This window comes from Gorilla gorilla, chromosome 1 (assembly GCF_029281585.2).
Source record: "Gorilla gorilla gorilla isolate KB3781 chromosome 1, NHGRI_mGorGor1-v2.1_pri, whole genome shotgun sequence".
Classification (NCBI taxonomy): Eukaryota; Metazoa; Chordata; class Mammalia; order Primates; family Hominidae; genus Gorilla; species Gorilla gorilla.
The window spans coordinates 215,654,809-215,668,070 of NC_073224.2; the positions used below are offsets into that span (position 1 = coordinate 215,654,809).

The 13,262-nt window shown below is 44.2% G+C and overlaps 1 protein-coding gene across 2 annotated transcripts in view; it reads left to right on the forward strand.

Moving 5' to 3' along the window:
• IFNLR1 (interferon lambda receptor 1) overlaps window positions 1–13,262 on the forward strand; it is a 33,830-nt gene that overhangs the window by 11,818 nt on the left and 8,750 nt on the right. For both annotated transcript variants that reach the window (XM_004024916.5, XM_004024919.5), the window contains exon 3: window positions 6,679–6,863. In XM_004024916.5, the coding sequence (XP_004024966.2) occupies window positions 6,679–6,863 (185 nt within the window). The remainder of the gene's footprint in view (window positions 1–6,678; window positions 6,864–13,262) is intronic.

Below are 13,262 nucleotides of genomic sequence, written 5' to 3' on the forward strand. Positions count from 1 at the left end.
AGACTTTCCCATTCCAAAAGAGAAAAATAGGAAAGAAGGAAAGAGTGACAGGTCCCAAGCAAGTCTAAAACCTCGCAGGGCAAATTCCATTAGATTTTGAGTTTCAAGAATAGCCCTCTTTGGCTCAGTGCTCTGCCCTTTGGGCCCACTGGGGCGGCAGCCCTACCCCCTTTGCCCTGGGTGGTGACCCTACCCTTGAGTCACTGGTTAGCAGCAGCCTAGCCTGCTGAAACTAAGGAGGGGACAGTGTTGCCTCCAGGTCTTTGGTGGCAGTGACAACCCTGCTGATCTCTGAATCATCTTCCAGGAAATTTTTCCCTATACTTGAAGGATATTGCGTGTTCACAGCCAAATAGCTCCAGCTCTTGTCCCTTTCTTTAGAATCCCAGAAGTCCAACAGACTTCCTTCATTCTGTCCCATCTCTGTCCCCTTTAGTCAAAGCTGGCAGTGCCTCTGCTGGTATAATCCCATCAGTATGTCTAATTTCTGCTTAAATGGCTGATTAAGTCTATGAGTTGCACCTCTGATCTCTTTATCAAAAGGTTGTTCTAGCCACAACCTTAGTGTCCTCCCCAGAACATGCTTTCTCATTTTTTTTTGCAATGTGGATAGGCTGAAAATTTTCCAAAGCTTCAAGTTCTAGTTCCTTTTTGCTTACCAATTCCTTTCATATATCTCTTCTCTCACATTTTACTATAAGCAGTAAGAAGAAACCAGGTTGTACCTTCAGCACTTTGCTTAGAAATCTCTTCTGCTAAGCATCCAAGTTTATGTCTTTTAAATTATCTTTTTGTTATTTATTTTATATTATCATTTTTGAGATGGCTAGCCAATGATCTTTTAACTTCTAATTTCTGCAAAACACTAGAAGACAATTCAACCAGTTCTTTGCCACTTTATAACAAGGATCACCTTTCCTCCAGTTTCCAATAACACATTCCTCTTTTCCACCTGAGACCTCACCAGAATCACCTTTAATGTCTATATTCCTACCAATAGTCTTTTAAAGGCAATATAGGCTTTCTCTAACATGCACTTCAAACTTCAAGATTCTACCCATTATGCAATTCCAAAGCCACTTCCACATTTTTAGGTATTGATTACCTCAGCACCTCATTTCTGGTGCCCAAATCTGCACTGCTTTGCTAGGGCTGCCATAACAAAATACCACAGTCTGGGTAAACAACAGAAGTTTATTTTCTCAAAATTCTGGAGGTTGGAAGTCCAAGGTCAAGGCGTTGCTAGGTTTAGTTTCTCCTGAAGCCTCTCTCCTTGGCTAGCAGATGGCTGCCTTCTTGCTGTGTCCTCATGTGGCTTTTTCTCTGTGTGTGTTCACTCTGGTGTCTCTTCCTCTTCTTATAAGTACACCAGTCCTACTGGATTAGGGCCCCAGCCTTATTACTTCATTTAACCATAATTACCTCTTTAGAGCTCTTATCTCAAAACACAATACCACTGGGGATGAGGTCTTCAACATATGAATTTTGGGGGAACTCAATTCGTCCATAATAGGGCTATTATGAATTAAGCTGCTGTGAACATTCATGTACAAGTCTTCGTGTGGATATGTTTTCATTTCTCTTAGAAAAAGATCTAGGAGTATCAGCCTGGGCAACATAGTGAGACCCCATCTTTACAAAAAATTTTCAAAATTAGCCAGGCATGGTGGTGTACACCTGTAGCCCTGGCATCTCAGGAGGCTGAGGTGGGAGGATCCCTTGAGCCCAGGGGTTTTAGACTGCAGTGAACTATGATTGCACCACTGCACCCCAGCCTGGGTGACACAGTGAGACTGTCTCTAAAAAAAGAGAGAGAGGGGAGGAAGGAAAGAAGAAAGAGAGGGAGGGAAGGAGGGAGGGAGGGAGAAGAAAAATGGATCTAGGGTTAAGATTTAGGAGATTAGGTGGGACTGTAAACTAGTTCAACCATTGTGGAAGTCAGTGTGGCGATTCCTCAGGGATCTAGAACTAGAAATACCATTTGACCCAGCCATCCCATTACTGGGTATATACCCAAAGGACTATAAATCATGCTGCTATAAAGACACATGCACACGTATGTTTATTGCGGCACTATTCACAATAGCAAAGTCTTGCAACCAACCCAAATGTCCAACAATGATAGACTGGATTAAGAAAATGTGGCACATATACACCATGGAATACTATGCAGCCATAAAAAATGATGAGTTCATGTCCTTTGTAGGGACATGGATGAAATTGGAAATCATCATTCTCAGTAAACTATCGCAAGAACAAAAAACCAAACACCGCATATTCTCACTCATAGGTGGGAATTGAACAATGAGATCACATGGACACAGGAAGGGGAACATCACACTCTGGGGACTGTTGTGGGGTGGGGGGAGGGGGAGGGGGGAGGGATAGCTTTGGGAGATATACCTAATGCTAGATGACGAGTTAGTGGGTGCAGCGCACCAGCATGGCACATGTATACATATGTAACTAACCTGCACAATGTGTACATGTACCCTAAAACTTAAAGTGTAATAATTTAAAAAAAAAAAAAAAAAAAGAAAGTTTCCAAGGCGGGATTGCGGTGCTGGCTGCACAACTTTGTAAATTTACTAAAAGTTACTGAATTGTGCAGTGATAATGGGTGGATTTTATGGTATGTAAATTATACCTCAATAAAGCCATTTTAAAAATAAAAATAAAAAATAAAAAAAGATTTAGGAGATTAGGTAATGAATGTGTACTATTACAGGGAACTGTCGAGCTGTTTCCAAAGTGACTGTACCATTGTTCATTGCCATCAACAATACATGAGAGTTCTAGTTACTCCATGTGCTTGTTACACTTAGTATTATCAGTCTTTTTCATTTTAACCATGCTAGTGAGTATGTAGTAGTGTTTTATTATGGCTTTAATTTACAACTCCCTAATGATGAATGATGTTGAACATCTTTTCATGTGCTTATTGGCCATTCATATATCTTTTGTGAAGTGACTATTCAAATATTTTTCCACTTTTTATTAGGTCATTTATTTTCTTGTTATTGAGTTATCTATGAATACAAATCCTTTATCAGTGTACGTATTGTGATTTTTTTCCCCAGTGGCTGGCCTTTTCATTTTCTTTAGGCTTTTTTGGTGGGTTTTTTTTTTTTGGAAGAGAAAAATATTTTAATTTGATAAAATCCAGTATATCAGGTGTTATAGACTGAATTATACTCTACCCCACAAATTCATATGTTGAAGCCCTAACCTCTAAGTGACTATTTGGAGATGAGCCTTTAAGGAGGTAATTAAAGTAAAATGAGATCATAAGGGTGGGCCCTAATCTAATAGGACTGGTGTCTTTATAAGAAGACGAAGACACCAAGAGCACACGCACACAGAAGAACGGCCTTGGGAGGACACAGCAAGATGACGGCCATCTGCAAGCCAAGGAGAGAGGCCTCAGTAGAAACCAAACCTGCTGACGCCTTGATCTTGGACTTCCAGCCTCCAGATTTCTGTTGCTGAAGCCACCCCGCCTGTGGTGTCTTACCATGGCAGCCCTCACAGACTAATATATCAGATTTTTTTCCTTCAACAGTTAACGCTTTTGGTGTCCTAAGGAATATTCGCCTGACCCAGAGTCACGAAGATTTTTCTTCTATGCTTTCTTCTGGAAGTTCTATAATTTTAGCTTTTACATATTTTTTTAACTTTCCTTCTTCTTGCCTTCTGTTTCTTTTAAGGCATCATCTATTGTGTTAATTTGTTCTTGTATTCCTTCTGATTTATTCTTCACTTCTGAAATGAATTTTGCTTTTTAAAAATATATATAATTCTTTTCTGTATCTGAGTTTTTCTAATTAGGTTTTATGTTGTTTTTTCTTGTCCTGCATCACTTTTTACTGTCTTTTAGCCCATTTTGAAGTATCAGGTTCCAGTTTTGATCTGTTCATGGATATGTTTTTGTGACATGTTTCTTCTGGCTTCTTATCATTTATTGCTTAGCTTATTAATTTCTATTCTTTCTTATTTTCTATTATAAGTATTTAAAGCTATATGTTTTCCTCTAAGTATTACTTAGCTGTCTTATATGTTTTCATTTGTGTTATTTGGTGATCATTCACTTTCAGCTATTTATTAATTTCCATTATGATTCTTTCTTTCATCTATGGGTTGTTTTAAAAAATATTTTTAAGGCCAGGTGTGGTGACTCACATCTGTAATCCCAGCACTTAGGGAGGCTGAGGTGGGAGGATTGCTTGAGGCCAGAAGTTTGAGACCAGCCTAGGCAACGAAGTGAGACCCCCTCTCTACAGAACATTTTTTAAAAATTAGCTGGGCCAGGCGTGGTGGCTCATCCCAGCACCTGTAATACCAGCACTTTGGGAGGCCAAGGCAGATGGATCACCTGAGGTCAGGAGTTCGAGACCAGCCTGGGCAACATGGTAAAACCCCATCTCTACTAAAATATAAAAATTAGCCAGGTGTGGTGATAGATGCCTGTAATCCCAGCTACTTGGGAGGCTGAGGCAGGAGAATTCTTTGAACCCAGGAGGAGGAGTTTGCAGTGAGCCGAGATTGCACCACTGCACTCCAGCCTGGATGACAGAGCGAGACTCTGTCTCAAAAAAAAAAAAAAAAAGAAAAAAAAAGAAAAGAAAATTAGCTGGGTGTAGTGGCATGTACCTGTGGTCCCAGTGACTCAGAGACTGAGGCAGGAGGATCACCTGAGCCCAGGAGTAGAGGCTGCAGTGGGCTATGTTTGTGCCACTGCACTCCAGCCTGTGCAACAGAGCAAGACACTGTCTCAAAAAATATATATTTTTTTAAATTTTCAAACTTCCTTTAGTTCTCTTTTTGTTATTAACTTTTAACTGAATTTTTTGCAGTCAGAAGAAATACTTTATGAAATACCTATTCTTTAAAATTTCTTAAGAATTGCTTTGTGTTAATATTTTGTTAATAGTTCACATGTGGTTCAACCAATTTGTTTAGTTAGTTCTGTATATGTTCATTAGACCAACTTGATAACTGTGTTGTTATTTATTTATTTATGTATTTATTTTTCTTTGTCTATTCATCAATTGCTGGGTGAGATGTATTAAAATTTCTTGTTGTAAGTGTGGCTGTTCACTTTCTACCTGTAGTTTGTCTGTTTGCTTTATAGAGGGTGAAGTTGTTTAGTAGGCACACATAAGTTAGAATTTTTCTGTCGTCCTGGTGAATGGAATCATTTATCATTATCTAATGTTCTTTTCATCTTTAGTATTGCTTTGGACTTGGAAGTCTGTATTTTGTCTCCTGTTAATATGACTACACTGGTTCCTTTGGTATGAATATTTGCATAGTATAACATTTTCCGTGAAGAAACAAAACAGAGGAATTGGTTCTTTCTCAAAATCTGTTCTTTGTGTCAGCCCCTATCTCAGCCTTCTCCATTCACCCTTGGTCACTCCCCAAACCCAGGAGCAATCCTTGATTCTCCTTTTCACCACATTCTACATCCAATCCGTTAGCAAGTTCTATTAGTTCTATTATTACCTCCAAAATAGATATTGAATCCAGCCCTTTCTCACTGTCTCCACCATCATCCTGTCTCACATCCCTGCCATGGCCTCCTTGCTGGTTGACCAGAGTGATCTTGTAAAAACATGTTAGGCCAGGTGCGGTGGCTCCTGCCTGTAATCCCAACACTTTGGGAGGCCAAGCGGGTGGGTCACCTGAGGTCAGGAGTTGGAGACCAGCCTGGCCAACATGGTGAAACCCTGTCTCTACTAAAAATACAAAATTAGCCAGGTGTGGTTACGCTGGCCTGTAATCCCATCTACTCGGGAGGCTGAGGCAGGAGAATCACTTGAACCCAGGAGGCAGAGGTTGCAGTGAGCCAAGATCATGCCACTGCACCCCAGCCTGGGCAACAGAACAAGACTCCATCTCAAAAAATAAAAATTAAAATAAAATGTTAGGCTCCCTGGGTCTCTGGCTTAGTCCATTTGTACTGCTTTAACAAAATACCTTAGAATGGGGTAATTCTAATAATTGCTATTAATAAATAATAGCAATTAATAAATAATAGCAATTTACTTCTCACAGTTCTAGAGGCTGGGAAGTTCAGGGTCAAGGTGGCACCTGACTCCGTTCTGGTAAGGGCGGCTCTCTGCTTCCAAGATGGTGCCTTCTCGCTGCATCTTCGCATAGCGGAAGGGCAAACACTGTGTCCTCACGTGGCAGAAGAGATAGAAGGGTCAGGCAGCTCTCTGAAGCATCCAGGTTGGAGTCATGGACCTGCATGTTCCCCTCTGACATCCACAGAGTACCTATCATGGTCCTTGGCATGCAGCAGGTGGCCCATAAACGCCTGAATGAACAAACATATAGTAATGGTCGCTAGTACTAGGAATAGCGGCCACCGCAACAGCCCTGTGAGGGAGGCATTACAGATGAGGAAACTGAGGTTTAGGGTCAAGGACCTGCCCGTGGTCCCAAAGCTAGGGAGGGACAGGGCTGGGATTCCCACTCCCATCCATCTGGCTCCAGAACCTGAGCTCCTGACCAGGCTGTTCTTATCCTGTCTCAACCAGTGGCTGCCTGTCTGGACGGATGGACCTAAAGTCAGTCCAGCCAAACAGAGGGACGCATGATCAACTGTTCTCTAAGTTCCCTGACCCTGAGAGGCTGAGTCCATGGCCCAAGCTCTCCTGTCTCCTCCCCCAGCTCTCCCACCCGTAGACGGTGGCGCGAAGTGGAAGAGTGTGCAGGAACCAAGGAGCTGCTATGTTCTATGATGTGCCTGAAGAAACAGGACCTGTACAACAAGTTCAAGGGACGCGTGCGGACGGTTTCTCCCAACTCCAAGTCCCCCTGGGTGGAGTCCGAATACCTGGATTACCTTTTTGAAGGTAGGTCTGTGGGTAAGGGACTGAGTGGAAGGCTGTCCATCCCATCCGGGAGCTGTGCTCAGTGCTCAGTGGTTCTGTTCTCCTGACCATCTGTCTCCCACTTCCCCAAAGCAGAGGGCAGCTCCCTGGGCCAGGCCCTTTGAGATGGGGTGTGGGACCAGCAACAGCGAGAGACCATGTCTGGTAGCCTGTCAGGGAGTTAGGGGAGCTCCAGCCAGCACCAGCAATCTCACGTGCACCCTCTGCTAACAATGTTCATTGTTTTCAGTTGAGCACCATTTTGGTCATGGACTACACAAGGCACTTTATATGCTTATTCCTATTTTTTATGTTCAGCTTCTCTCGTTAAAAACAATGTTTAAAACAAATTCTGGGCCAGGCGTGGTGGCTCACGCCTGTAATCCCAGCACTTTGGGAGGCCAAGGCAGGTGGACCACCTGAGGTCAGGAGTTTGAGACCACCCTGGCCAACATGGCAAAACTCCATCTTTACTAAAGATACAAAAATCAGCCAGGCTTGGTGGCAGGCACCTGTAATCCCAGCTACTCGGGAGGCTGAGGCAGGAGAATCGCTTGAACCCAGGAGGCGGAGGTTGCAGTGAGCCAAGATCACGCCACTGCACTCCAGCCTGGGCGACAGAGCGTCTCAAAAGAAAAAAATTAACAAACAAAGAAAAAAAAAAACAAATTCTGTTTGCAAAAGTATTTTCTATACACTGTAGAAATTTGTGGGGGGTGGGGGGGTAAAGGTGATAGAAAAAAAAATGTCCCATGCTTACTGGCAGAAATCACGTATTGACATTGGGTGAGGAGAGCACTTTTTTTTTTTTCAGTCTATTTTTAATCTTCACAGCAAACTTGTGAGGTTCATTTCCATCAACCTGAGACTCACAGAAGCTAAGAAACTTGATACCGCTAGTAGCCAGTGGACTTGATACCGCTAGTAACCGGTGGACATAGATGTGAACTGGATCTTTCTGACCTCGGGCAGGGCCGGGTAACAAGGGGAGGATAAATACCCAGACCGTGTCCTCAGAGAGCTGAGAGCTGTAACTTGCTGCCCAGGCTTCTCACAGTGTTCAAGGACAAAATAAGGCTTTAAGAGAGAAGAGGGACAGACTGATTGCAGGGCAGCAGGAAGAGATGGTAGAGAAGGAAGAAGAGATGATTCGTGTGGAAAGAAGCTGGCTCGGTGGATGGATAAAAGAAGGGAAGGACAGATGGGTAAGAAGAAAGGGAGGATGGAGGGGATGGAGGAGGAAGCAATGGAAAAATGGGAAGGAAGGAGGTTGGATGGAAGGATAGATGCCTATTAGGAAGGAAATATGTGTGGATAGAGAGATGGAGGATAGGAAGTATGTTAGTCAAGGTTCTCCGGAGAAACTGAACCAATAGGATATATACAGATACACTAAGAGGAGGCCAGCCGGGCGCAGTGGCTCAAGCTTGTAATCCCAGCACTTTAGGAGGCCGAGGCGGGCGGATCACGAGGTCAGGAGATCAAGACCATCCTGGCTAACACGGTGAAACCCCGTCTCTACTAAAAATACAAAAAAAAATTAGTTGGGCGTGATGATGTGCGCCTGTAGTCCCAGCTGCTGGGGAGGCTAAGGCAGGAGGATGGCGTGAACCCAGGAGGCAGAGCTTGCAGTGAGCTGAGATCGCGCCACTGCACTCCAGCCTGGGTGACAGAGCAAGACTCCGTCTCAAATAAATAAATAAATAAATAAATAAATAAATAAATAGAGGCCAGCCATGGTGGCTCACACCTGTAATCTGAGCACTTTGGGAGGCCGAGGGAGATGGATCATTTGAGATCAGGAGTTCAAGACCAGCCTGGCCAACATGGTGAAACCCTGTCTCTACTAAAAATACAAAAGTTACCCGTGTGTGGTGGCACACACCTGTAGTCCCAGCTACTCAGGAGGCTGAGGCAGGAGAATTGCTTGAACTTGTGAGGCAGAGGTTGCAGTGAGCTGAGATCACGACACTGCACTCCAGCCTGGGTGACAGAGCAAGACTTTGTCTCAAAAAAAAAAAATTTTATAATAAGAGGAGATTTATTATGGGAATTGGCTCATGCAATCACAGACACAAAAACGTCCCCCAGCATGCAGTCATGGGCTGGACAACCGAGAAAGCTTGTGGTGTGATTCTGTCTGAGTCTGAAGGCCCAAGGCCAGGGGAGCAGTGGTGTAACCCCCAGTCTGAGGCCACAGGCCTGACAATCGGAGGGGCCACTGATATAAGTCCCAGAGTCCAAATGCCGGAGAACAGGAAGCTCCGATGTCCAAAGACAGGAGAAGTTGATGTGCCAGCTCAGGAAGAGAGAATGTGAATGTGCCGTTCCTCCTCCATTTTTTGTTCTCTTTGGGCCGTCAGTGGATTGGATGATGCCTGCCCGCACTGGTGAGGACAGATCATCACCAAATCTGCCGATTAAAATGTTAATCTCTTCTGGAAAAATCCTCACAGATGGGCCCAGAAATAATGTTTTACTGTCTACCTGGGTATCCCTTAGTGCAGCTAAATAGACACATAAAATTAACCATCACAGGGCAGGCACTGTGGCTCACACCTGTAATCCCGTCACTTTGGGAGGCCAAGGTGGGAAGATCCTTTGAGGATGAGGTAGGCAGATCACTTGAGCCTAGGAGTTCAAGACCAGCCTGGGCAACATAGGGAGACCTCATCTCTACCAAAAAAAAAAAAAAAAAATGTAAATTCGCTGGGTATGGTGGTGTGCACCTGTGGTCCCAGCTATCTGGGAGGCCAAGGTAGGAGGATGACTTGAGCCCAGGAGGTCAAGGCTGCACTGAGCCGTGATTGTTCCATTGAACTCTAGCCTCGGTGACAGAGCAACACTCTGTCTTAAAGAAAGAAAAAATTTAACCATCACAGAAGGCAGAAGAAAAGGCAGATGGGTGGATGAGATGGGTGGGTAGATAGTATAGAAGAAAAGCGGGACATCCAGGCAGGGAAGGAAGGGCTGGAGTGAAGGAGAAGCAAGGAAGGAAGGAAGTAGAGACAAGAAGGAAGGATGTGTAGAAAGGTGGAAGAGAAAAGAAGAATGGATGTATGGGAAGAATGGATGAGTAGGTTAGAAGGCTCACTGGCTAGATAAAAGGTGGGAAGTACAAATGAATAATAAGAAAGGAGGCATAGGAAAAAAAAAAGTATTGGTTAGAAAGGATGATTGAGAAGAAAGAAAGGGTGGTTGGGAAGGAAGGAAGGAAGGATGGATGGATGGGTGGATGGATGGATGGATGGATGGGAAGGAAAGGAAGGATAAGAAGGCAGACAGGAAGGCTGTCTGGCTAGAAGAATGGCAGACAAACCACATTAATTGCTGAATGGGTAGGAATAAGGCATTAGAAGAATAAAGGGAAAGACACAAAGAGATTTAAAATGTTTTCATTAATTTTTTGCCTCCTCCCTGAATTTCTCCTGATTCTTCAGCCCCACATCCCAAGCCAGGGTGACCGTTCCTGCCTTTACACTCCCTCCACACTTTTTCTGCTCTCATATGTGGCCGTGGTCACTTTCTTTTGGTAGTTTGCATATTTCATTTACCCCAAACTTTCAGCTCCTGAAGGTCAGGATACAAGGAGGCCTCATCTCCCCATTCCCCTCAGCTCCCTTCCTGAAGATTGATACTAGTCAGTACCCAGTGGATGTTTCCTAAACATGTAAGTAATGGCATCATGAAGAAGCCACATGTTTACCTTGACCACAAACACAGGGCAAAGGTGACTAGTGTGGTCAGAGATCCCTGCTGGCTGGGAATCAGGGAAGGCTGCATGGAAGAAGTAGCATTTTAGTTGGAACTTGAAAGGTGGTGTATTTAGTTTTCTCTGGCTGCCATATTCCTTGTCACATTGCCCTCTCCATCTTCAAGCCACTGGGCAAGGCTAGAAGGCCCTCAACAGACTATCAGTAGGAATGTGGAAGTTGAAGACTCAGAGTGCAGAAAGAAACAAGTAGCATTTTAGAGAAAAGCTAAATCCCCTCCAAGAATACCTCAATCATCGTGAAGAGCCTGTTAGTAGACACACTGACACTCAAGGCACTGCTTCACAAGGTAAGGAACGTGTAATTGAAAACTTGAGAAAGGAAGAAACTTGTTCTGTAGTGGCAGAAAGCTTAGCAGAATTGTGTCCTGCAGTCATGTGGGACGCAGAGCTTGTAAATGATGAATTTGAATGCTTATCGGAGAAGGTTTCCAAATAAAATGTGGAAGGCACGGCCTGGTTTCTTCCTGCCTCTTATAGTAAAATGCAAGAGGAGAGAGAGAAAATGAGGGAAGAACTTAAACAGAAAGGAACCAGGACTTGATGATTTGGGAGGTTCTCAACCTATGCAAAAAACAATAAAATTAAGAGATTGTAGCTGGGTACAGTGGCTCATGCCTGTAATCCCAGCACTTTGAGAGTCCGAGGCAAGCAGATCACCTGAGGTCAGGAGTTTGAGACCAGCCTGGCCAATGTGGGGAAACCCCGTCTCTACTAAAAATACAAAAATTAGCTAGGTGTGGTGGCGGGCACCTGTAATCCCAGCTACTCAGGAGGCTGAGGTGGGAGGATCACTTGAACCCAAGAGGCGGAGGTTGCAGTGAGCCAAGATCATGCCGCTGCACTCCAGCCTGGGTGGGTGACAGAGCAAGACTCCATCTCAAAAAAAAAAAAAAGAGATTGCTCCCAAAAGTGTGACATAGAGAAACAGCCAAGTATGTGATTATACCAAACTTCAGGAAGGTAAAAGATCAAAGTACTCAGTCGCTCAAAAGGCTCTTTGAAGAGATTAAGATTATAACTCACAGTCCCCTTCAATCAAACCAGGGGACTTCTAGGCAGCTGAACAGCATCGTCCCTCAGCCATCTCAGCTGGAGCCAAAAGTAGAGAAGGGCTTGTCTGAAAAAAGGATCTGTGGACCTGGCTTTTATCTAATAATGCAGTGGATTCCCCCATGACATCCATAGGAGACCCGTAAAGTTCCTGAGACATTTACATCCACAGAAACACTGTTAGCTTGGATTAAATGGAACACAGAGAGTATGAAATCAAAGAAGGCTGTTGGACTCTCCAGTTTCTACTGGTGAGATGCAGACTGGTAAAACTACTTAGCTGCAAACACCTGCTACCTTTAGTGAAAAGGAAGGATATCTCAGATATCTCAGAAGGAGCTCAGTGAAACCAGAAGCTCAAAGGGCAGTGCTAAGAGCGAAAGAGAATTCTTCCCAGGCCTTGAAACCTAATGGAGTTTTCTTGGCAGGATTTTCAAACTGCATTGGACCATGACCTGATTGTCCCTTTCATGTCCCCATGCTTGAGCCAGATTGTCTGCAACTGTTATCCTGTGCCTGTCCCACATTTTATGTTGGGAGCAGATAGCTTTAGTTTTGCTGGCCCACAGATAGAGAGAAACTGTACCCCGGGAGTTGTACTGACTGGACTATGCCCAGAGTCTATTTGACTCTGACTTAGATACTGTTGATTTGGGAATTTGAGTTGATGCTGTAATGAGATGAGACCTTGGGGGACATTGGGATGGAGTGAATGGATTTTGCATTTGAAAGAGATGTGGGTTGGGTAATCCCAGCCCACACCTGTAATCCCAGCACTTTGGGAGGCCGAGGCAGGCAGATCACCTGTCGGCAGTTCGAGACCAGCCTGACCACCATGGAGAAACCCCATCTCTACTAAAAATACAAAATTAGCCAAGCATGGTAGCACATGCCTATAATCCCAGCTACTCGGGAGGCTGAGGCAGTAGAATCGCTTGAACCCAGGAGGCAGAGATTGCGGTGAGCCGAGATCACGCCATTGCCCTCCAGCCTGGGCAACAAGAGTGAAACTCCATCTAAAAAAAAAAAAAAAAGAAAGAGATGTGGATTTTGGGTGGGGGACAGAGGGAAGACCATGGTAGGCAGAATGATCCTCTAAAGGTGCTCTGCCCTAATCCCCAGAAGCTAAGAATATGTTAGATATCAGTATTGCATGGCAGTAGGAATCTTAATTAACGTTATAGACTGCTATGGTTTGAATGTCCCCTCTAAAACTCCTGTTGACATTTAATCATCATTGTGATTGCATTAAGAAGTGGCCCTGTTAAAAGGTGATTTAGTCCTTAAGAGCGCTGCCCCCATGAATAGATTAAGGTCAGTCTTGCGGGAGTGTGTTTATCAAGAATGGATTCTTAAAAAGTGAGTTCTGGCCAGGGGCAGTGGCTTATGCCACTCAGCACTTTGGGGGGCCAAGACTTGAAGTCAGTTGTTTGAGACCAGCCTGGCCAACATGATGAAAGTCTGTCTCTACTAAAAAATACAAAAAGTATCCGGGAGTGGTGGCGGGCACCTGTAATCCCAGCTGCTCAGGAGGCCGAAGCAGGAGGATCGCATGA